Source organism: Syngnathus acus, chromosome 6 (assembly GCF_901709675.1).
Source record: "Syngnathus acus chromosome 6, fSynAcu1.2, whole genome shotgun sequence".
NCBI classification, from domain to species: Eukaryota; Metazoa; Chordata; class Actinopteri; order Syngnathiformes; family Syngnathidae; genus Syngnathus; species Syngnathus acus.
Genome location: NC_051092.1, coordinates 16,251,840 through 16,276,512, shown reverse-complemented (window position 1 = coordinate 16,276,512; position 24,673 = coordinate 16,251,840). Strand labels below are relative to the sequence as shown.

The 24,673-nt window shown below is 43.1% G+C and overlaps 4 protein-coding genes across 10 annotated transcripts in view; 1 reads left to right on the top strand and 3 right to left on the bottom strand.

Moving 5' to 3' along the window:
- ciapin1 (cytokine induced apoptosis inhibitor 1) overlaps positions 1-4,164 on the top strand; it is a 49,335-nt gene extending 45,171 nt beyond the window's left edge. For 3 of the 5 annotated variants that reach the window (XR_005098167.1, XR_005098165.1, XR_005098166.1), the window contains 3 exons: positions 2,031-2,206; positions 2,426-2,799; positions 3,390-3,708. Coding sequence is in view for 2 of the 5 variants with exons in the window: in XM_037253709.1 (XP_037109604.1) it covers positions 2,031-2,141 (111 nt within the window). In the remaining 3 variants the exon portion in view is untranslated. Of the gene's footprint in view, positions 1-2,030; positions 2,207-2,425; positions 2,800-3,389; positions 3,709-3,760 lie in introns of those variants that run through there. The other 2 variants (XM_037253711.1, XM_037253709.1) reach the window with 2 other exon arrangements.
- adat1 (adenosine deaminase tRNA specific 1) overlaps positions 1-24,673 on the bottom strand; it is a 525,603-nt gene that overhangs the window by 97,034 nt on the left and 403,896 nt on the right. The window lies entirely within an intron of this gene.
- Positions 1-24,673, bottom strand: part of exoc3l1 (exocyst complex component 3-like 1) — a 490,744-nt gene that overhangs the window by 283,561 nt on the left and 182,510 nt on the right. Inside the window, exon 16 of the transcript XR_005098156.1 lies at positions 563-566. The gene's annotated coding sequence lies outside the window, so the exon portion shown is untranslated. The remainder of the gene's footprint in view (positions 1-562; positions 567-24,673) is intronic.
- The window catches only part of prmt7 (protein arginine methyltransferase 7), a 28,129-nt gene continuing 7,372 nt past the window's right edge, over positions 3,917-24,673 (bottom strand). The window contains exons 9-17 of one of the 3 annotated variants that reach the window (XM_037253574.1): positions 24,036-24,174; positions 23,884-23,967; positions 23,761-23,808; positions 22,645-22,734; positions 19,967-20,128; positions 18,643-18,717; positions 12,960-13,120; positions 4,678-4,774; positions 3,917-4,214 (exon numbers count right to left, since the gene is read on the bottom strand). In XM_037253574.1, the coding sequence (XP_037109469.1) occupies positions 4,056-4,214; positions 4,678-4,774; positions 12,960-13,120; positions 18,643-18,717; positions 19,967-20,128; positions 22,645-22,734; positions 23,761-23,808; positions 23,884-23,967; positions 24,036-24,174 (1,015 nt within the window). In that variant the 3' untranslated portion in view covers positions 3,917-4,055. The remainder of the gene's footprint in view (positions 4,215-4,677; positions 4,775-12,959; positions 13,121-18,642; positions 18,718-19,966; positions 20,129-22,644; positions 22,735-23,760; positions 23,809-23,883; positions 23,968-24,035; positions 24,175-24,673) is intronic. The other 2 variants (XM_037253575.1, XM_037253576.1) reach the window with 2 other exon arrangements.

Below are 24,673 nucleotides of genomic sequence, written 5' to 3'. Positions count from 1 at the left end.
CTATAAAATGATCGGAACTGACTAAAGTTCGATCTAACGCATTGGTACTACTTACCTATGTTTCCCTTCCATATCGATCCGTAGATTTACTCGAAACATTAACAGAGCAGCCTATTTTGACATGAAATAGCCTGGTACGTATAGCAGCTATCGCAATAGCATTAGCCATCCGCAAAGTCTCACGAGCCTCAGCTCGCAATCTCCCATGAGCCTCAGCAAAGTGTAAACAATCGCGTTTCTCAAACGATCTCCTATAAAATGATCGGAACTGACTAAAGTTCGATCTAACGCATTGGTACTACTTACCTATGTTTCCCTTCCATATCGATCCGTAGATTTACTCGAAACATTAACAGAGCAGCCTATTTTGACATGAAATAGCCTCGCGGGTACAACAGCTATTCGGTGACGCCCCCTGACTACAGTTGCCGTAATGCTGGGAAGCGATGCGACCTTGTAATTTACTAGTCGTACTAAAACGTACTGAAACATTTTGGCAGAGCACTGTGTACAACCAGTATGGATCAACAAATTCATCAGTTGATCCATATATAAGGCGCACTGGCCTATAAGGCGCACTGTCGGCTTTTGAGAAAATTTTAGGTTTTTAGGTGCGCCTTTTAGGGCGGAAAATACGGTATGTACAAATAGCAGGGATTGAAACTAGCGACCATTCTCATTTTCAAACAATACAGGATGCTCAAGGACATTGATGCACCACCTGTTTGCGACTAATCTTAACTTTTAAAGTTCTTAAGGCCGACTTTAAGGAAGTGTTTCCCGTTTCCTAACCTTTGTCACCAGGTATTTGTGAGTTAAAGCTCTGCTCTGATTTTCAGATATCCATCACCATGTTGCCGTTTTGATTTCTTTATTACTTTATTTAGATGTATTCTTTCACTGATTCTTCAAGATGATGTATTTGGTCAGAATGTTTGCCGTTTGATGTGATTTCGCTTCATGAGATAAACATCTTTCATAAATCTGACCTGCAGGCGCTGAAGTGATAGAAACTGTTATTCAGAATAACAGTGTCATATTTAATGATAATCACTGATAATAGTTCATCCATTCATGCATTCATTCATCCATCCATTCATTCTCTGTACCGCTTGTCCCCACGGGGGTCACGGGCGTGCTGGAGCTCATTCCAGCAGGCATCGGGCAGTAGGCAGGGGACACCCTAAACCGGTTGCCAGCCGATCGCAAGGCACACAGAGATGAACAACCATCCACACTCACACCTAGATAGATAGATAGATAGATAGATAGATAGATAGATCTTTATTGTCATTGTCACACATGTACTAGGGGCAATTTGGAATGCTCAATTGGCCTACCAAGCATGTTTTTGGGTTTAAATGTCATTTATATTACTTCACACAAAGACTACATCCATCTGCTCCTGGTTCGGCCCCCCCGGTCAAAATTTAGAACCCAACCTGGCCCGCAAGTCAAAACGTTTGCCCACCCCTGGCTTACACTCTACATCACCTCTCTATGAGCCAGCAATAGCAACTCTGCCATCAAGTGGTCAGAGTTAACCACTACAATGCTCTGTAGACTTGATTTTAAGTGGAGAGGTGGCCGGGAGTCTTATCTAGTAGATATGGGTAGATAATATCTACCCATCAATAGAAATAAGTTGACGAGAATACTCATCGACGGGATCTTGCGTCATTAATGTCAATGACGAGTATTCTCGTCGCTGGCATACAAAGAGTTAAGTTCGTAAGTAACGGTACCACTGTTGTCAGTATGTAAAAATATCACATTCATTGCTGTAAATTTCTTGCAATAAATCCATACTGTAATGCCTTTCATAGCGAATTTAGACAATGCATTATGTCAACCAAGTTTGTAAGTAAAGGTACCACTGTATTACAGAAACATGTTGAGTATTTTGTTATATTACATAGTTACTTCCAAAATGTAATATACTAACGTAGCGCATAACCTTTGTCATGCGCTACACCCAGTACTGATTGTCACGCCTTCGTGTGGGATAAAGTGTCTTGGCTCTCTTTCAGTGTTACCTTGGTGATGCATTCCGATGTGCCAGCTGTCCACACCTGGGGATGCCAGCATTCAAGCCAGGAGAGAAGATTTTGTTGGAAAACAGCACACTAACAGATGCTTGAAACTCCAAATCGCATATATTCAACTCTGTGCCTCACTATCATTCCAGTGATTCACAACACCCCACTCCTGCCAACCACTTGTTTCTTTTCTAACAAATAATTGTTGAGTGGCCCAGGTTTGTTGCCACCAAACACCATGCCAAAAAAACTTCAATGTCACAGTATAATGTGATAATTTTCCCCGTTATAACATACACATTAAAATGTAAGCTTGGCTTCCGCATTTGGAAGAACAAAACAAAGCATTTCTTCTAGTGAAGGTCGCTGGCATAGCAAGGTATGCATCTAAAAAATACTCGGCTTTGTTTTGTTTTAATTACGTAGTAGCTGCTAATGATCTTCAGTAGGAGTTAAACTTGACGTGGTATGTGATATTGAACTTGTTTTGTTTGCTTGGTGTGGCAGCAATAGACTTTCATCTAAGGAAGGACAGGTCAAAGTTCTGTCTATTCATTTGTGTAAATTATGTTGAGTTGTGTCGACGAGCTATGAATTACCAAAAGGGATCATGTTATTGCAGTAGAAATCGTTCAGAACTCCAATGGCCACAAACATGCAGCACCTTCTGACATTTTAGTTAAAATTAAAATAACCAATTCATTTATATTTCAGCAGCTCATTTCTTTGTCAGTCTGGTAGTACAATCAATAAATGACATGTTTACATTACAATTAATTGTTTACAATTAATTACAATAATAAAACTGCATTACAATTACAAGTAAAATACTCTACAATTATTCTGTGATGAAGTGAATCGAGCTGGGCGACCAAATGCAGCTTGGACCAGGGTTTATTGAAGGAACTCAAAAGACAGACTATAGATGCTCGACTAGGGACGTGAATAACTGAACAGAAAGACAAAACAAGACGAGAACAGACAAGCAACTAGAAAAACAAGAAGACATGAGACGCAAGATGCACAGTTGCCCCCCAACCCAGATCCGACGGCGCGGATGCTGCGGCCGCCACCAGTTCCGGCGGCACGGATCCAGCAGCCGTCACCCAGTCGGCTTTCAGCGGCGCAAGAGGCACGGCCGACTCCCTACCCAGTTCCGACGGTGCGGATGCTGCGGCCGTCACCAGTTCCGGCGGTACGGATCCAGCGGCTGTCACCCAGTCGGCCTTCGGCGGCGTGTGACGTGCGCCTGCCTCCTCATTCCCTCCCGCCCCTTGTTGGACAGTTTGGGATTTTTTTCTTTTTTGGGATGTCGGGAGCTGTCCCTTTGGGGGGGGGGTTATGGGGTAGGGTACTGTCAAGATCTGTCACAGTTCGTTTCCTTGTTTTAATGTTGTCATAGTTTCGGTTCGCATGTCTGTGTGCTCACCTCTCCCCTCCTGTGCCCTGATCAGTGTTATCACCCTCACCTGCCTCTCGCTAGCTGTCTTGTATTTAAGTCCTGTCTGGCCCTCACTCCCGTCGGGTTGTTTGAGTCTCATGTCTTCTTATTTCTCTAGTTGCTTGTCTGTTCTCGTCTTGTTTCGTCTTTCTGTTCAATTATTCTCGTCCCTAGTCGAGCATCTATAGTCTGTATTTTGAGTTCTGTCAAACCCTGGTCCAAGCTGCATTTGGTCGCCCAGCTCCATTCACTTCATGACATTCGACAACAAAACAAATTTTGAGTTGTCAGTCATTAAAATGAAATGTTACTTTCATCAACGAACCTTACAGAATTATTACAAGCCATTTTTTGATCGACAGAAACCTAATTACAGTACAAAGTGTTAGTACTACTAAGGACTTGCTCAAAGACATTCGACAGACAAAAGCCACACCTTGCTTTCTGGACTAAAAAACATAGTCAGTACTGACGTAACGCCCACCTCTGCTGCTTATATTTCATAGTAGACACAACAGCCAATTTATTCTTTGTGAACTAATACATAACTGTAAAAAGTTTTTAATTCAACCATATCAATGAGACTTGCAATTGAAGTCCATCTTGATGTCTCCTGAACTGGGCTCAAAGATAAAGTTGTAAAACAAAGCAGCTCTGTCATTAGCAGAATTCTCCCATCCCGATCTGAAGAAATATACTCCTTGTTTACTATGGCGACTCCACTCACAGTGGCCCTGTAACAGGTGACACTCAACAGTTAAATTTTCCAACATACAGTGACGGAAAAATAACAGACCCTCTTTGTGACTTCGGTTTAATGATCATTTTAAATGCCTTGTAAAATAAAATAGATCAAAGAAAACAAAAACAGCTCATGACAATTGAATTTAAAAGCTGATCGAGACATTTTCCGAAGATTGTTTTGACAATGATCAAAATCACTTGGTAAGTTCTTACATTAGAAGCCTGGCAATGTATTGCTAAAACAGGTGCTTTTAGCCATTCTGTTTTTTGTGTCAGTACATGTGTGACAATGACAATAAAGATCTATTCTATTCTATTCACTTGATAGCACTATTTGTGACACCAGACATCAAAATGAACAAGAAATCAAAGAAAACATGGTGGTCTCTTGACTTATTTTCCCCCCACGGCTATATATTAAGCGCATAGTCAAAAAATAAATCTGCAACATACCTCTTCACTGATTGGTTCAGTTAAGCCCACGCTTACTGAAATGTCCCGGGTTAGGTGGTACTCCAACCACATTGCTACACCATGGCAGTTGCCACTTCTGGAAGAGAATGAGCATTACCAGTAACTTTCTTTTTTTCCAAGGAATTACTTCTCATCCACAAAGAAAGGAAAATTTTGGTGAACTTTTACTTGATGGGGGAAAACTATGGACATTTTCCATGGGAATTAAGGAATTCATGAGTAAATTTTCATTTCAGTTTCTTTTAATTACTAACAAGTGAGCTGGAACTGATCCTAGCTGACTTTGGGGAGCATATGAAAACATCATACAAGAGGCTTTAATATTCTAATACAGACCTCATACAACACATGGCTGATATTCATATTATTATTTAGCTATTTTTGCTGCTCCATTAATCCCGTCCAGTTACAACCTGAGTGATAAAAAGGGGTTCACCCTGTCGATCTAAATTGATATGTTTTGGCAGGCATGTGTAGCACACAAGACGTAAAAAAAAAGTCTATTGCAGTCAGTCTAAAATGAACAGGAGGAGTGATGGATTTTTGAATGCCAATTTTGGCACTTTTACAGAGGTCATACTTTAGGACCCTTGTCCTAGAGCAGAAGTGTCAGACTCATTTTTGTCACGGGCCAAATGAAAGTCATAGTTTTCTTTGGTGGGCTATTATGACTGTCAACCCAAATCAATGTATGTAACGCCTCATATTATATTCAATATAAGCTTCAAAACAAACCGATGAATAACTAGTTTTCAAATCAGAGACTAGTAAAAACTGTTCAAATATTTTAAAAAGATGATTTTTAAAAGTGAACTCGATTTGCAATTTTTGTATTGACTATTATAGTGAATTTGATGCACAATTTGTCTTCGCGGGTCACATAAAATGTTGTGTCGGACCGTATCTGGCCCCCGAGCCTTGAGTTTGACACGTGTCTTAGAGCAGTGATCCCCAACCTTTTTTGCGCCACGGACCGGTTACGTGTCAGAAATATTTTCGTGGACCGGCCTTTATATAAATAAATAATACATTTATATAAATAAATAATACATTTATATAAATAAATAATACATTTATAATAAATATATGAATACGATGAAACAAAATGATACGACTGGCATAAAAACAAGTATAAACGACATTAAAATAAAACTCACCATTACATTGAATTAGTGGGAGCACTGAGCTTGTTTCTCAGAAACGAGCCGGTCCCATCTAGGCGTAATCGGAGACAATGACACCCGAAGTGGTTAAGGTTTGTCTTTTAATGCAGGATGCTTGGTCTCCATGTGCCGAAGCAGTTTTGAGGGCTTCATTGCCTCGTTAGCTAGCCTGTCGCCACATATTATGCAGAGTGGGCTTGGCGCGTCATAGTCTTTTAAATGCAGCTTTCCTTTTCTTAGAAGTCGTAGCCTCTTCTTCTTCCGTCTCCTCATTGGGCTTTTTTCCCTTTCCGAAGAAGCTTTCCAAACATCTCTGTTTCTTGCTCATTTTTGCTTGCTTCGCGGGCTCAACTGAGGTGACATGTCACGTGACCGAGACGAGTGTCTTGACCTGAACCGACGGATGTAATTGGGAGAGAATCGCCAATTTTTTTATATTTTTCAAAATAAATACTTACTCATTTTTGCTAGCTTTGCGGGCTCGACTGGGGAAACATGTCACGTGACCGGGACGAGCGTCTTGACCTGAATTAATTGATCGTCGATTAAAAAATTTTTTTTTTTTTCTGTGTGGCTTGGCGGCCCGGTACCAAGTGACCCACGGACCGGTACCGGTCCGCGGCCCGGTGGTTGGGGACCACTGTCTTAGAGCATAGGTGTCAAACTCAAGGCCCGGGGGCCAGATACGGCCCGCCAAGACAAATTTTGCACCAACTTTGTGTCATTACTCAAATTACAAATCGTCTTTACTTTTCAAAAATAGACGTTGCTAGAGATTTTCATTACTATTCGTCTTTTTAAAATATTTGAACAATTTTTACTGGTCTCTTATTTCAAAACTAGTTATTCATCAGTTTGTTGTGTAGCCTATGTCTACAGTGCCTTGCAAAAGTATTCGGCCCCCTTGAACCTTTCAACATTTCGCCACATTTCAGGCTTCAAACATAAAGATATAAAATTAAAATTTTTTGTTAAGAATCAACAACAAGTGGGACACAATCGTGAAGTGGAATGAAATTTATTGGATAATTTAAACTTTTTTAACAAATAAAAAACTGAAAAGTGGGGCGTGCAATATTATTCGGCCCCTTTACTTTCAGTGCAGCAAACTCACTCCAGAAGTTCAGTGAGGATCTTTGAATGATCCAATGTTGTCCTAAATGACTGATGATGATAAATAGAATGCACCTGTGTGTAATCAAGTTTTTTATTTGTTAAAAAAGTTTAAATTATCCAATAAGTTTTGTTCCACTTCACGATTGTGTCCCACTTGTTGTTGATTCTTGACAAAAAACTTTTATATCTTTATGTTTGAAGCCTGAAATGTCGCGAAATGTTGAAAGGTTCAAGGGGGCCGAATACTTTCGCAAGGCACTGTATATATATATATATATATATATATACCGTAATTTTCGGACTATAAGTCGCACCGGAGTATAAGTCGCACCAGCCATAAAATGCCCAAAAAAGTGAAAAAAAACATATATAAGTCGCTCCGGAGTATAAGTCGCATTTTGGGGGGCAATTTATTCGACAAAATCCAACACCAAGAACAGTCATGAACGAGCAACAACAGGCTAAACGATAGGTATGCTAACATGACATAAACACAAACTAAGAGCTGAGAACGGCCCTGACGTAAAATTCAGAGTTATTAAAAAAACTATTACATAAATAACACGTTAATAAAACCATCTGTGTCACTCCAATTCATTAAATCCATCAATCGTCCTTTGTCAACAATGCGTGCGCGCCGCTGACGGCTCTTGCACTTCAAAATATTCCACAGGCCCATATAACGATATATAAATTATATATCAAATAACTATTATATAAGCAATAATGTTATCAAACCATCTGTGCACTCTAAATCATTAAATCCATCGATCGAATTCCTCGTCCTTTGTCAACAACGCCGCGCGTGCGTGCGCCCTGACGTCAGCCTCGTCGTTATTCCACAGATCTACTACATAACTATATTGTAGCGTTAACAAAGTTCAAGGAAAGACGTGGGTTTGGTAAACGGCTCTTTATTTAACAAAACAAACTTCCAGGCGTGTGGCGGCGTGGACTTCCAGCCACGGAAGTGAGCTCCATAGAATAGGACCGGGCGTGCGTAAAAGCCATGACCGAGCCCCATCCACCGTCCCCGGACAGCCACCCGGCCGAGCGCCGGCCCTCGACTTCCATCCACGGAGGTGAAAGACAGCTCGGTAGAGTAGGACCGGGCGTGCGTAAAAGCATTGTCCGAGCCCCATCCACCGTCCCTGGACAGCCACCCGGCCGAGCGCCGGCCCCCGACTTCAATCCACGGAAGTGAAAGAGAGCTCCGTCGAGTCAATCTTTGTCCTTTATGTAAACAACGCCGCGTCGCGCTGCTGACGTCGCGCTGCTGACGTCGCGCTGCTGACGTCGCACTGCTGACCGCGACGTCGCGCTGCTGACGTCACTTGAAATTCAAATTACAGTAATCCCTTGCTACATTGCGGTTCGTTTATCGCGGTTTCACTTTTTATTTTTTTTATTTTTGAAAATTTTTGAAAAAAAACACATAAGTCGCTCCTGAGTACAAGTCGCCCCCCCACCCAAACTATGAAAAAAACCGCGACTTATAGTCCGAAAATTACGGTATATATGTATATGTATGTATGTATAGTATATGTGTATATATATATATATATGTGTGTATGTATATATATATATATATATATATGTATATATATATGTGTATATATATATATACATAGTTAAAAAACTTCTCGGTTGCAAGGCCCCGGGGGTGGATGAGATCCGCCCCGAGTTCTTAAAGGCTCTGGATGTTGTGCGGCTGTCATGGCTGACACGCCTCTACAACATTGCGTGGACATCGGGGACAGTGCCTCTGGATTGGCAGACTGGGGTGGTGGTTCCCCTCTTTAAGAAGGGGGACCGGAGGGTGTGTTCCAATTACAGGGGAATCACACTCCTCAGCCTCCCTGGTAAGGTCTATTCATGGGTGCTGGAGAGGAGGGTCCGTCGGGAGGTCGAACCTCGGATTCAGGAGGAGCAGTGTGGCTTTCGTCCTGGCCGTGGAACAATAGACCAGCTCCACACCCTCGGCAGGATCCTCAAGGGGGCATGGGAGTTCGCCCAACCAGTCCACATGTGTTTTGTGGACATGCAGAAGGCGTTCGACCGTGTCCCTCGGGAAGTTTTGTGGAGGGTGCTTAGGGAGTACGGGCTGCCGAGCCATCTCATATGGGCGGTTCGGTCCCTGTATCACCGATGCCAGAGTTTGGTCCCCATTTCCGGCAGTAAGTCGGATTCGTTCCCAGTGAGGGTTGGACTCCGCCAAGGCTGCCCTTTGTCACCGATTCTGTTCATAATTTTTATGGACAGAATTTCTAAGCGCAGCTGAGGCGTTGAGGGCGTCCGGTTTGGGGACCTCAGCATCGCGTCTCTGCTTTTTGCAGACGACGTGGGGCTGTTGGGTTCTTCAGGCCGTGATCTCCAGCTCTCACTGGAGCGGTTCGCAGCCGAGTGTGAAGTGGTCGGGATGAGGGTCAGCACCTCCAAATCCGAGTCCATGGTCAGAAAAGGGTGGAATGCCCTCTCCGGATCGGGGATGAGATCCTGCCCCAAGTGGAGGAGTTCAAGTATCTTGGGGTCTTGTTCACGAGTGAGGGGAGGATGGAGCGCGAGATCGACAGGCGGATCGGTGCAGTGTCGGCAGTGATGCGGACTCTGTACCGGTCTGTCGTGGTAAAGAGAGAGCTGAGCCAAAAGGCAAAGCTCTCAATTTACCGGTCGATTTACGCTCCTACCCTCACCTATGGTCACGAGCTATGGGTTGTGACCGAAAGAACGAGATCCCGGATACAAGCGGCCGAAATTAGTTTTCTCCGCAGGATGTCCGGGCTCTCCCTTAGAGATAGGGTGAGAAGCACGGTCATCCGGGAGGGACTCGGAGTAGAGTCGCTACTCCTCCACGTTGAGAGGAGCCAGATGAGGTGGCTCGGGCATCTCATCAGGATGCCTCCTGGACGCCTCCCTGGGGAGGTGTTCCGGGCATGTCCCACCGGTAGGAGACCCCGGGGAAAGTTTAAATTATCCAATAAATTTTGTTCCACTTCACGATTGTGTCCCACTTGTTGTTGATTCTTGACAAAAAATGTAACTTTTATATCTTTATGTTTGAAGCCTGAAACGTCGCGAAATGTTGAAAGGTTCAAGGGGGCCGAATACTTTCGCAAGGCACTGTATATAGAAGACGTTGACAGCCATAATGGCCCTCCGAGGAAAACTATGACTATGATGCGGCACACAACAAAGATGAGTTTGACACCCCTGTCCTACCGTTTTTTTCCATGTATAATTTTACTAATTTATTGTCCTAAAATCTGGGGTGCGCATTATACATGGGTACAATTTTTTTTTTTTTTTTTTATCCGGATATCATACGGAGGCCGCCATTACAGATGCGCTTTCTTCTCTGCTGTTCACTTCAAACACGCTCCATACGAACACAATGCTCTCATATCAGACGCTTGCTCGATCACCTGCTCGTTTGCTGTCACAATGTACCCGACACAAATCCGAAACATTTCTTCGCTATTGAGTTTGCTAGCGCATGCGCAGTGATACTGACCGGCAGAATAACATCCGGTTGTTCCCAAAGATGATCTTTTTTCTGAAATAATTTTACGTTTACGGACTTAAGTAGGAGTCAAAATTTGGGTACGTATTATACATGGGTACAGGCTTTTTTCCAGCATCAACATGCCATTTTTAGGGTACGTATTATACATGGGGGCGCATTATACATGGAAAAAAACGGTAACACCCGGGACAACAACTGGGTAAAAACATGACACGCGAGTGATTTTAACATGGTAATTAAATGCTTGGGTGATCAATAACTTCACAGACATCTGGCTGGAACCACATTAAATAGGAGCATATCCAACTTTACACAGTGGAATTGCAGGAATGTAGTATTTAGATTAATACTGGAATTTTCTTTCACATTTGGTCCTATCTTTTGACTTTTTACAAAGGGAACATTTTTAAGAACTCCCAGAGGTTTTATTCGATTGTGATTGTAGGTGTTTCACTTTAAGATGTTCAAGTTGACAAGTACCGTATTTTCCGCCCTAGAAGGCGCACCTAAAAACCTAAAGTTTTCTCAAAAGCCGACAGTGCGCCTTATAGGCCAGTGCGCCTTATATATGGATCAATTGATGAATTTGTTGATCCATACTGGTTGTACACAGTGCTCTGCCAAAATGTTTCAGTACGTTTTAGTACGACTAGTAAATTACAAGGTCGCATCGCTTCCCAACATTACGGCAACTGTAGTCAGGGGGCGTCACCGAATAGCTGTTGTACCCGGTGCGCCTTATATATGACAAAGTTTTAAAATGGGCCGTTCATTGAAGGTGCGCCTTATAACCCGGTGCGCCTTTTAGGGCGGAAAATACGGTAAATTTATTGCTTTTTATTTCAACAAACAGTCTTGCGACGTGCTGTTTACCAGCGCGACGGCATCTGCAGGACGACCTATAATTTTATTTTCATACACTCTATTGTACTTTTAAACATGTTATTGTATTTTAAACACTTTCCTAAACATTTTAAGGTGTAATCGTGTCACGGCTCCGCCGTGCTGACCGGCTGACGCGCCCCCGCAGCCCAGCGCGAGGGCATCGCACAAGACTTCTATAATTTATTTTTAAACACTTTATTATACTTTTAAATACATTAATGTATCTTTAAATATTTTTTAAATAGCTTGCTATGCCCTTCTGCTTCGATGATGCACAACACGAGCTCGCTGTCAGCTTGCCTCGTAGTCCTTCTCTGCCGGCATTCCAGCCCTCCTTGTTTCCTTTAAACTTTACCCAAATACAGAGCCGGTGTTTCATTTGGTTGTCCTGCCTCGTTTGTGACAACAAAACGAAGCGTGAATCAGAGATGCTGCTGATTCTGCTGACACAAACAAAGTGGAGGAGTGGATACGTAGCAGGAGATTGCGATAAAGCCTGGTTGGAGCGGCTCTTACAGCTCTAAGCCAATCATCGGCAAGAATAGAGATCAACATGTTCCCATTGGTCTTCTACCGGCCAATAGTGTGCTGTAAAGTCATATGGGCAGACAAAGCCCTGCGTTCCAAGTGACGCCGCAAAAAAACGTGATGCACCGAATATATCTGCAATATTTGTTTTCATGAAAACCCGCGATGTACTGAAGCCGCGATAAATGAACTGCGAAGTAGTGAGTGATGACTGTATTCTTTTGCATTTGACTCAGCATTAGTCTTCATTTTGGTCTTACTATTTTTGTGTTTTTTACTGTCCATATCATAAATTTATCATTTTACCTGTGTTTTTGTTCTATTAATTTTGCCCCTTGTACAACCAAGTCAATGTAGCAGTGGTTTCTTTAAAGTGCTGTATAAATACAGTCGAGAGGAGTTGATAATAATGACCATCTATTTAACTTTTCTACTTGTACTGTTTTGTGCTTTCTGCTTGCTGCTCACACCTACTGCATGTTTTGTTGACGTAATGTACATGTACTGTAATAGTGGTGGGGGAAAATATTATAGTGGCCTGACGAGGTGGCCTGTCAGAGCTGCTTGTTAGTGGGGTACTTTTGTAACCACGGTGGAAATTTGTATCACGCAGCTCATTGCTGATGCAATACACAGATTTACGTACGAGTTGTGGCAGCGCATGCAAGCTTAGCGCCTAGCAGTGGCAGTGGCAATACCAATTGGCTTGTTCAGATATTAAGATGTGATAGACAGTTTTTGCACGATTTGAATGAGGCAAAATAACATGCTTTTTTTCTCGAATATATTGTTATAATCATTTGTTTCAGATGTACTATAATTATTGTCTGTATAAAAATTAAATTTGGTGTTCAAAAAGTAGTTTTTCAAACTTGAGTCAAAAAGTCTTTTTTCAAACTTGAGTCTTGAAAAAGAGGGCATCATCTTATAATCAGGGTCGTCTTATATTCAGGCCAATACGGTATTTTGGTCCCAAAATGATAAATCGTTCGGTTGTATCGGGCGAATTAAAAATAAGATTCCTTTCATCATAATATCAAGCATACCTTATGAATGGTAGAGCGCCTTGGCTGATGATAGGCTGTTGAGGGATACAGTGGGTGAAGTCAAAGGTCATGACAGCTGTGGACTGAGTCAAAGCACGACATGGATACTCCCACAGAGGGTGGGGCTCTGCCTCGCGAGACTCCTGAATATCCAATGACTTCTGAAAATACAAAATAGCATTTTTTTTAAACCCCATACGAAAGGAAATACTCCCTTTTTTGGGACCATAGCAGAAACAAGTGCAAGATCAAAATAACTCTTGTCACAGGCATCAACACTTAGTTTTGTTCTACTTAGTTTTCAGTCTACAGACCATTCAAATCCATGATTGTAATTAGGAATGGCAAGTATCGATACCAGATATCAGTATTAAGCCTCTACAAGTCATGCTTTGGATAAGTTATTCGTGATGGCAGTCAAGAGCAGTCACCGATACCAAGGCGCCCTGTCATGGCTATTATACTGTCAGGAAGTAAATGGCTATTCATCCATTATCTGAACCGCTTATCCTCATCTCACAGCTGATTTCGGGCAGAAGGTGGGTCACACACTGAACTGGTTGCCAGACAATCACAGGGCACACATAGACAACCATTCACCCTTACACCTACGGACAATTTGGAGTGGTCAATTGGCCTATCATGAATGTCTGGAATGTGGTGAAGGAAACCAGAGCACTCGGAGGAAATTGACGCAGGCACGGGAAGAACATGCAAACAAACAGGAAGGCTGGAGCTGAAATTAAACCCTGCACCTCTGATCTGTGAAGCAACATGCTAACCAGTGCAATACTCCGATATGCCCAATCAGATTCAATTTGCAAGATGCAAATTGTATGTACCGTATTTTTCGGACTAAAAGTCGCTCCGGAATATAGGTCGCATTAGCCATAAAATGCAAAATAACGTGGAAAAAAAAAACATTTACTCCAAATAATACGGTATACTAAATGTTTATATAAGATTTATATTCATGCTTAGAATTTCAATTTATGTTGATTCAATATTATTTACTTTCTTTTAATATTGAATAGGCAAATATATCTATACTGTATTTTGCTTCGGGTTAAAAGGCGCAGACTCAATTGCGGGGTTTATTTTGTATTTAATCCACGCATAGGGCACACCGCATTATAGGGCGCATGCATGGTATGACTTACGGTAAACAAAAAAAATCATCACAGGAGCCAGATAGTGAGTTTGGTTGTACTTTATTCTACTGTTTAACCATACTCTACTGTACTCACATTATTGTTAATCGATATTCATATGCAAATCCATCCAAGTCCAAATTAAATAGTTGGGCAAGTTCGCCATTAAACATGCCAAGTTCCTTCTCTTCGTTGTCATGTTGCTCTTCTACAATGATCCTGGCTATCCAGAAAGCTCTAATTGTACAGTGCCTTGCGAAAGTATTCGGCCCCCTTGAACCTTTCAACATTTCGCGACATTTCAGGCTTCAAACATAAAGATATAAAAGTTTAATTTTTTGTCAAGAATCAACAAGTGGGACACAATCGTGAAGTGGAACAAAATTTATTGGATAATTTAAACTTTTTTAACAAATAAAAAACTGAAAAGTGGGGCGTGCAATATTATTCGGCCCCCTTGCGCTAATACTTTGTAGCGCCACCTTTTGCTGCAATTACAGCTGCAAGTCGCTTGGGGTATGTCTCTATCAGTTTTGCACATCGAGAGACTGGAATTCTTGCCCATTCTTCCTTGCAAAACAGCTCGAGCTCAGTGAGGTTGGATGGAGAGCGTTTGTGAACAGCAGTCTTCAGCTCTTTCCACAGATTCTCGATTGGATTCAGGTCTGGACTTTGACTTGGCCATTCTAACACCTGGATACGTCTATTTGTGAACCATTCCATTGTAGATTTGGCTTTATGTTTTGGATCATTGTCCTGTTGGAAGATAAATCTCCGTGCCGGTCTCAGGTCTTTTGCAGACTCCAACAGGTTTTCTTCCAGAATGGTCCTGTATTTGGCTCCATCCATCTTCCCATCAATTTTAGCCATCTTCCCTGTCCCTGCTGAAGAAAAGCAGGCCCAAACCATGATGCTGCCACCACCATGTTTGACAGTGGGGATGGTGTGTTCAGGGTGATGAGCTGTGTTGCTTTTACGCCAAACATATCGTTTTGCATTGTGGCCAAAAAGTTTGATTTTGGTTTCATCTGACCAGAGCACCTTCTTCCACATGTTTGGTGTGTCTCCCAGGTGGCTTGTGGCAAACTTTAAACGAGACTTTTTATGGATATCTTTGAGAAATGGCTTTCTTCTTGCCACTCTTCCATAAAGGCCAGATTTGTGCAGTGCACGACTGATTGTTGTCCAATGGATAGACTCTCCCACCTCAGCTGTAGTTATCTGCAGTTCATCCAGAGTGATCATGGGCCTCTTGGCTGCATCTCTGATCAGTCTTCTCCTTGTTTGAGATGAAAGTTTGGAGGGACGGCCGGGTCTTGGTAGATTTGCAGTGGTCTGATACTCCTTCCATTTCAATATAATTGCTTGCACAGTGCTCCTTGAGATGTTTAAAGCTTGGGAAATCTTTTTGTATCCAAATCCGGCTTTAAACTTCTCCACAACAGTATCTCGGACCTGCCTGGTGTGTTCCTTTGTCTTCATGGTTCTCTCTGCGCTTTAAACAGAACCCTGAGACTATCAAAGAGCAGGTGCATTTATACGGAGACTTGATTACACACAGGTGCATTCTATTTATCATCATCAGTCATTTAGGACAACATTGGATCATTCAAAGATCCTCACTGAACTTCTGGAGTGAGTTTGCTGCACTGAAAGTAAAGGGGCCGAATAATATTGCACGCCCCACTTTTCAGTTTTTTATTTGTTAAAAAAGTTTAAATTATCCAATAAATTTCGTTCCACTTCACGATTGTGTCCCACTTGTTGTTGATTCTTGACAAAAAATTAAAATTTTATATCTTTATGTTTGAAGCCTGAAATGTGGCGAAATGTTGAAAGGTTCAAGGGGGCCGAATACTTTCGCAAGGCACTGTAACTCATAAGCATGTCTCATTGTCATTGCCATTTTACAGGGTCCTATTGCTGTTTTCTTTACACAAACGGTTATTTATCAATGGCGGCGGAGGTACGTACTCCTCTACATGTTACGTCTTAGTCCTCTGATTGTTTTTTTGCCCCGATCTACGTTAAACGTTAATTGTTAGGGTTGATAGATTATTTTGATCGTATGATTATGTTGGAATGTAGACTATAGTGTTTGACCAAAGTTGTCCTGTTCTCACAACGCAGTAAAATAAAGTACTTGCATCCTCTGCTTGATTGACTGGCTGCAGAGGAAGCAATCAAAGTTGTTCTGTTTCCCCCAACGTCGTAACACACCCCCTGCTCTGATTTGACCAAAGGCCGGGGGTTCACCAAACCTATCCACTCTCACCCCCACCCTGCTTTCTCTCAATAAATACTCTCTTGCAACAGACCAAAGGCAGACTACGTTTGAACATAGCTGTATGCTACAGTGATGAACGTTTTCTCCACTTGCAAGTGCTAAAAGGGCATACTCTAACAGTAATGTCCTGTCAAGTGGCATGGCTGTACAAGATGGTGTAAAATTGGGTATTGAATTTGGCCCAGGCACATTGGCTATCCCAAAACATGTAGTTCCAAAATTTCACCAGGAGATGGTGTTAAAGCTTGACATAGGGGTGACCTGATGGAAACTAACAAATCTAATAAATTAAATTGTTAGCAATTGGGAGGACACGACCTGTTCAAACACGTAGCAACGCACAATTTTGGAATATGAGTTTGCTATGCCATAATTTTAAGATGTAACAGCTTGAGCAATATCAATATATATGTTTAAGTTAGAAGAACCCATTATTATGGTTAAGTATGATTATGTGTTAAGATTGATTTTTATTAGACAAGATATATGTTATTAATGTTGCAATGTTTTGTCCAACCTGTATTGGTGTGCCATCCATACCTGAATGTATTAAGTTGAGAGGAGACATCAAGGGCTAATAGTGAAAGAACGAGCAAAACAGGAAACAGCTGCATCCGGTGGCAGACTGCAGTCATACGCAGTGGTTGCTGCTTTAAGCAAGGTTGCCAAGACAACCAGTGGTGCAGGGATTCTGACCTTTCACCGACATATTCCGATGAGGTAATGTCAGAAGCCTATAAATATGTTGCCCGGACACAGAGCGGCGCGCTTCTTCCTAGTCAGGGCGATGGCCGTGACGCTGCCCGGAGTAAAAGAACGCCGTTTAGACGAAGGTGGATTTTTCATTCTTTTTGAGATTGAACCAAAATCTACTAAAATGAATTTCCAGAGTCTTCGAATTGGACTTTGTCAAATTTTAAGCTTCGAGGAAGGCAGAGGTCTCCTCTGCCGCTCCGGGCAGAAAGGGGAAGACGCCAATTTTACTTTTTTGGCTACGCTCCTCACGACCGGACCTTTCCTCTTTTTTAAACAGAATTCGGATTTTGGAACAAAGGAGAGCCGATCACTCGACTTGTTCAACCAAATAGGATTTTAGACCTTTAGTCTCCTCTTTTGTTCTGAGTGGGTGAGTGTTGTTGTTTTTTCGACTTGTAATTCTTTTTCTTGCTTATTCATTAAATCTCTTCTTAGTCCTTAATTCGGTTATTTCATATTAACTATGTTGAGCATGGTTTTATAGGCAGTAATTAGAACTTAAAAATGTCTTTATTTCCCTATCATAGTCATTCTTTAAATCCGTTCACTTCTTTTTAAAGTGAAGACAGCTTTAATCCTTAACATCAGGAATTGTCAGATCTGGTTCGAAGTAGTTATCTTGCGCAAAGCTAGGGCGAGTGCGCTCTAGTAAATTAACGAATCTTTGAGGTCTTAACAAAGACATCTAAAAATATCCGTAACATAACAAAAGCATCAAACAACCGAAGGGAGCCATCATTATGGCGCGGTTATTCTGACGACGTGCCTCAAATTTGAGTTACTCAGCACGAGCGTCGTTTGACTTGAGAGGGATTGCCGTCATAAAGAGATTATATTGATTCTTTTAGAATTAATTTAACTCGGGTGGTCAGAGACGGACGAGTCCCTTCACCCCGGCTTATCGAACCCTTTAATGGGAAGCCGGTCACTTTGATAAAAAGTGCAGGTTTGACAGTCCTCTGATTGGTTCATTGGGTCTTCATATTACGCCTGTATAATACGTAAGCCAAACAAAACAACTGTACAGATTTTGGAATTTGGTCCACACAAAAGACGCACCTAATTAAAAGGTGCACCTTGAGAAAATTAAAGGCTTTTAAGTGCGGCTTATGGAGCGGAAAATACGGTACTCATCAATATCGGCTGATATTTAACACATTGTGATAAAATATCCAGCTGTATTGCCCAATTTTATTTTCCAACATACTCGTTATGCTTGAGAGGTAACTGTTGAACTTAAATTTGCACTTCAATATATTTTGAACCAACACTAAGACTCAGAGCATTGTCAGTATTATTTTGCAAAAAAGGTCTTCCTTTAACATCGTCTGTCATTGGTTTAATAGAAGTGTTATGTATTACACGTACTAGTGTTATCGGTTACTTGGTATCGTTGATTACTGAGGAGTTGAGAACTCGAACATATGGGGTGGGAAAAAAATGTGGTAGCGAAGATCCTTAATTGTAATAATAAAATGTTTCATTTTACCTGGATCATTTCATCCATAGGCGTGACATCAAATCCCTCACATGTAACACACAGAGCACGTATCTTCCATAAATCCTAGCAAACAAGTAAAATGACATGTCAACACCATCATTATGTGGCACTTTAAATATCTATTCTCATACAGTGTCACACTAATGTGAGAACAGCCAACTTCCACATCCCTGCGGTTTGGTTTGGTTTCATGTATGGCTGCGAATCTCCTTTTGTATTTATTGATGATGTGAAATCATAAAGCTCCTCTTCAGCATAAGGCAACATGACCTTTTCAAGTATTTTGACACATTCAAATCTTCGTGCTACCGCTATTTTTATTTTTCTTCTTCGTGACAGGGGTTCGCTTTGGCCTGGGGAGTTAAGTTCAGCATTCACTTTAAAGATATCTGGCACCATCTAACGTTGTGAATGGGTAAAATGTCTAGACCCCAAATGTAAGCCGACCCCCGTCTTATTTCAATGCAAAAAAACACCGTCTTATATTCAGGCCAATATGGTATATATAGCGCCAACATGCCCATACCCATCCATCTATTTTGTGTACCGCATGTCCCCACAGGGGTCGAGAGGGTGCTGGAGCCGATACCAGCAATCATCGGGCAGTAGGTGTGGGACACCCTGAACTGGTTGCCAGCCAATCGTAGGGCACACAGACGAACAACCATCCACACTCACTTTCACACCTACGGGCAATTTGGAGTGCTCAATCAGCCTACCAAGCATGTTTTTGCTATGTGGGAGGAAACCGGAGTGCCCGGACAAAACCCACGCAGGCACGGGGAGAACATGCAAACTCAAGACAGGGAAGGCCAGAGGTGGAATCGAATCCGCATTCTCTGAACTGTGAGGCGAACCAGTGCCCCATGCTCACATCATGGTGGAAAAAACAAAACAAAAAAAACATTAAATCTTATTCCGGATCTGCTCACTGTTTCAGAATCCAAAATAACTTCCGTTTTCTTTCCATCTGCTGTTTCTCTCATGCTTCCTTCTTCTGCCCTGTATTGCTGTTACCACCAGTGCAAACCACTGCTGTCATTGGCAGCAATTGTGTCTCATTCACTCACACATGTTCTTCAATGTGCAATGAACCCATCCATATATTTTCTGTACCGCTTGTCCCCACGGGGTCGCGGGCGTGCTGGAGCCTATTCCAGCAATCATCGGGCAGTAGGGAAGGACACTCTGAACCAGTTAAAATTAATGATGTTCATACGCAATTTGTTTTCTCCACATTCTCAATTTTACAAAGGACTAATTAAGATAAAAGCATACAAAACTGACAATATGACCAACTTTCATACTGTACCTGGAACTCTACTGCCACCATGTGAAGAGTGGCGGAGCAGGGCAGGATGGTGGCATTGGGTCGAAGAAGGCCCGCAAGGATGGTGCGGCAGTACCAAAAGTACAAAGAGTGCCATGGTAGCAGGCTTGTGCAGAAGTATGGTTCACCTATAAGCAGTGAAATCTGCAGCGAAAAGAGGTTAACTTCAGTGTAATTTATATACTTATACTGCACAAAAGGTTGACTCTGTTTCTTCTGTTGTATATCATATATTTACATGCATTTTTATGTTTTGTCTTTTTTTAATGATTTTTGACTCTTTAAAAGAGTTAATATCAGCCTTTTAAAGAGGTCAGGCGCTAATAATTCATTAATTTTCAGCACCACTTAGCCTCTTCAGGGTCCCGAGGATGCTAGAGCCTCTCCCAGATGACTTTGGGAAAAAGGCAGACTGCACGCCAGTCAGTCACAGGGCACATAGAGACGAACATCATTCACACCCACATCGTGACAGAGCGGGAACATACATATACTTATATCCATCCATCCATCCATCCATCCATCCATCTTCTTCCGCTTATCCGGGGTCGGGTCGCGGGGGCAGCAGCTTTAGGAGGGACTCCCAGACTTCCCTCTCCCCAGCCACTTCATCCAGCTCATCCCGGGGGATCCCAAGGCGTTCCCAGGCCAGCTGAGAGGCATAGTCTCTCCAGCGCGTCCTGGGTCGCCCCCGGGGTCTCCTACCGGTGGGACATGCCCGGAACACCTCCCCAGGGAGGCGTCCAGGAGGCATCCTGATGAGATGCCCGAGCCACCTCATCTGGCTCCTCTCAACGTGGAGGAGTAGCGACTCTACTCCGAGTCCCTCCCGGATGACCGTGCTTCTCACCCTATCTCTAAGGGAGAGCCCGGACATCCTGCGGAGAAAACTCATTTCGGCCGCTTGTATCCGGGATCTCGTTCTTTCGGTCACAACCCATAGCTCGTGACCATAGGTGAGGGTAGGAGCGTAAATCGACCGGTACATTGAGAGCTTTGCCTTTTGGCTCAGCTCTCTCTTTACCACGACAGACCGGTACAGAGTCCGCATTACTGCCGACACTGCACCGATCCGCCTGTCGATCTCGCGCTCCATCCTCCCCTCACTCGTGAACAAGACCCCAAGATACTTGAACTCCTCCACTTGGGGCAGGATCTCATCCCCGATCCGGAGAGGGCATTCCACCCTTTTCTGACCATGGACTCGGATTTGGAGGTGCTGACCCTCATCCCGACCACTTCACACTCGACTGCGAACCGCTCCAGTGAGAGCTGGAGATCACGGCCTGAAGAACCCAACAGCCCCGCGTCGTCTGCAAAAAGCAGAGACGCGATGCTGAGGTCCCCAAACCGGACGCCCTCAACGCCTCAGCTGCGCTTAGAAATTCTGTCCATAAAAATTATGAACAGAATCGGTGACAAAGGGCAGCCTTGGCGGAGTCCAAACCTCACTGGGAACGAATCCGACTTACTGCTGGAAATGGGGACCAAATTCTGGCATCGGTGATACAGGGACCGAACCGCCCTTATCAGATGGCTCGGCACCCCGTACTCCCTAAGCACCCTCCACAAAACTTCCCGAGGGACACGGTCGAACGCCTTCTCCATGTCCACAAAACACATGTGGACTGGTTGGGCGAACTCCCATGCCCCCTTGAGGATCCTGCCGAGGGTGTGGAGCTGGTCTATTGTTCCACGGCCAGGACGAAAGCCACACTGCTCCTCCTGAATCCGAGGTTCGACCTCCCGACGGACCCTCCTCTCCAGCACCCATGAATAGACCTTACCAGGGAGGCTGAGGAGTGTGATTCCCCTGTAATTGGAACACACCCTCCGGTCCCCCTTCTTAAAGCGGGGAACCACCACCCCAGTCTGCCAATCCAGAGGCACTGTCCCCGATGTCCACGCAATGTTGTAGAGGCGTGTCAGCCATGACAGCCGCACAACATCCAGAGCCTTTAAGAACTCGGGGCGGATCTCATCCACCCCCGGGGCCTTGCAACCGAGAAGTTTTTTAACTATGTATATATATATATATATATATATATGTTTGAAAATAACACAGAAATCCTCGACATGAATTTCTCAGAAGTCTTCAAGCAATCCAACCAACTTTGTAAAGTTTCTCCAGATGGGAAATACTTAGCTACCTGCGCCCCACTTTTCAGTTTTTTATTTGTTAAAAAAGTTTAAATTATCCAATAAATTTCGTTCCACTTCACGATTGTGTCCCACTTGTTGTTGATTCTTGACAAAAAATTAAAATTTTATATCTTTGTTTGAAGCCTGAAATGTGGCGAAATGTTGAAAGGTTCAAGGGGGCCGAATACTTTCGCAAGGCACTGTATATAGGCACACCTTGTTACAAAAAAAACCTTCAGGTTTTCAGGGGTGATTCTAGTTGCTCATCGGTATTTGAAGTCTGTTCTGCCAGGCACCTGCCCGATACTATCGCCAATGTTGTGATGCTACTGCGGCCATGGTGCATCAAACAGAAGCCGGCTACAAAGCCCTACTCTCAGAGATGCTGAATGCAGTATTAACAATTCCATTAAATACAGTGTGTTCATATTCATGATGAATTTTAGTAATTCATGATGAATTTTAGGAATTGGAAATCAAAGATACTGTTGCAGTAGTTTAGTGGTCATGAAAGATACCTGCTCTCCTCCTAAATCTTTACTGGTCAGCTGCTCAGGCCTGATATCCAGCAGCTCAACTCGTCCTCTCATTGAGTTGGCTTCCAGGACCTGGTGATAGAATGGGGAACATCAGCTCCACTTTTAAAGCTATGAATACAGTGGAACATCTACAACCAAGCACAATCCATTCCTGGGATCAGTCTTTAGGGGGGGGCACACAAAATGCAAGGGGGATTGGCGTAGCTGGACGAAAGTGGGGCCTTGGCGCTCCGACCCCTGGCTACAGATGCTTGTTTTTGAGAGATAATTCATCACCTCTCTTGCAGGGAAAGAGCATGAGCTGGTATGTGAGGTGAAGAGATTCCAACTCGACATAGTTGGCTGGATCAGGTCTACACATTTGGCAGGACTCTGGAAGGAGCTTGGGAGTTTCCCCAACCAGTCTGATGTGCTTTTTGGGCATTTTGGCATTGGACTGGATCAGGTTTACACATTTGGCAGGGCTCTGGAGGGAGCATAGGAGTTTCCCCAACCAGTCCAATGTGTTTTTTGGACTTTTTGGCGTTGGACTGTATACTTGGGAAATACTCGTGTGGGTGCTCCTAGACGGCTGTCCCTGTACGACCAGTGTCAGCAGTTAGTTGGAATAGTTTCCAATGAGGATTGGACTCTGCCAAGGCAGCCCTTTGTTACTGATTCTGGTCACAACTTTTACGGATAGAATTTCTAGGCGCAGCCAAGGGGATGGGGCGGTCCCGGTTGGTGGACTCAGTACTATTACATCCCTACTTTTTGTAGATGATGTGGTTCCGTTGACTTTATAGAATTGAGATGATCAACCATCACTGGAGCGGTTGGGATGAAAATCAGAACCTTCAAATCTGAGCCTGTGATACTATGTGAGAAAAGGATGTGGTTTCTTCAGGTTGGGGGCACTATCAAGCCCCAAGTGGAGAAGTTAAAGTATTTAAAACAAGAGAAGGGAAGATGAAGCTGGAGATTGACAGGTGGATCAGTGCAATGTCATACACTGTACTGGTCTGTCATGCATGCTAACCCTAACCCGAAAGAGTTCATTCTATTTAAGAGTATTCAACCTTTGACATTCTATTGTACTTTTACACATATGCTGACCTGCTCAATAACCTGTTTCGTCATGCTGAAGTTTTCCAAACTGCAGACCTGAGAAGAATTAGGGAGAAAAGAGTCAATTTAAGTGAGTGTTGTGTAGGGGAAGCAAAAATGATCATAGCATACTTTTTTGGCTCCCAAGAGCTGTGCAAACACAGGAAGAAGACTTCCATCACTCACTCCGAGACAGATGCTGTCCTCCTTCAGCACCTGGAGTTAGCACAATTAAAAAGAAATCCCACACATACAGGTAATATCAGACAGTTCGGTTCACTTACACTGTGCAGTGCATTGACATAGCTCTTTGTGCGAACTTTGTCATTAAGTTCACCAAATCGTGGTCGGTTCCAAACCAGGTGGGCCTGGCATGTACAGGACGGCCGGGAGCGAATCACGTTGTCCTGTGAATGTTGCCGGCTTAAAACAGCCACAATGCAGACAGTCAAAATGAGTAACAAATACTCATAATTTAGTGTTTATCTCAGAGCCTCTCGTAGTTTCGAGAAGTATGTTACAGTATCTGCTGGACCAGACATGGGCAAACTATGGCTCGGCCCGTAGTATGCATCCGTCCTGCGGGGCTTTTTAATCCAACCTGTTGACCTTGTCCAACTAAAATAATCTACTATATATACAATATACAATACTCCCGTTTCACTATTAAAGAGCACACTTACCATTGGTGGACCTTTGAGGAAATGCAGTTTATTAGTTTGGCAAGCCACACTCACTGTCTTTCTGCACGAAAGAAATGGGTCTTGTCAGCCCACTCTCAAGCAACAGTTGTGCACCTTGTGGCTCACAGGGACCTTGATGAGCAGAAGCGCTTGCCAAGAATATTTATCGACTACTTTTGCTGATACTCTTGCGTGAAAACATAACTTTTTTAAAAAAAATAAGCCGGCTCCTTTTAGCA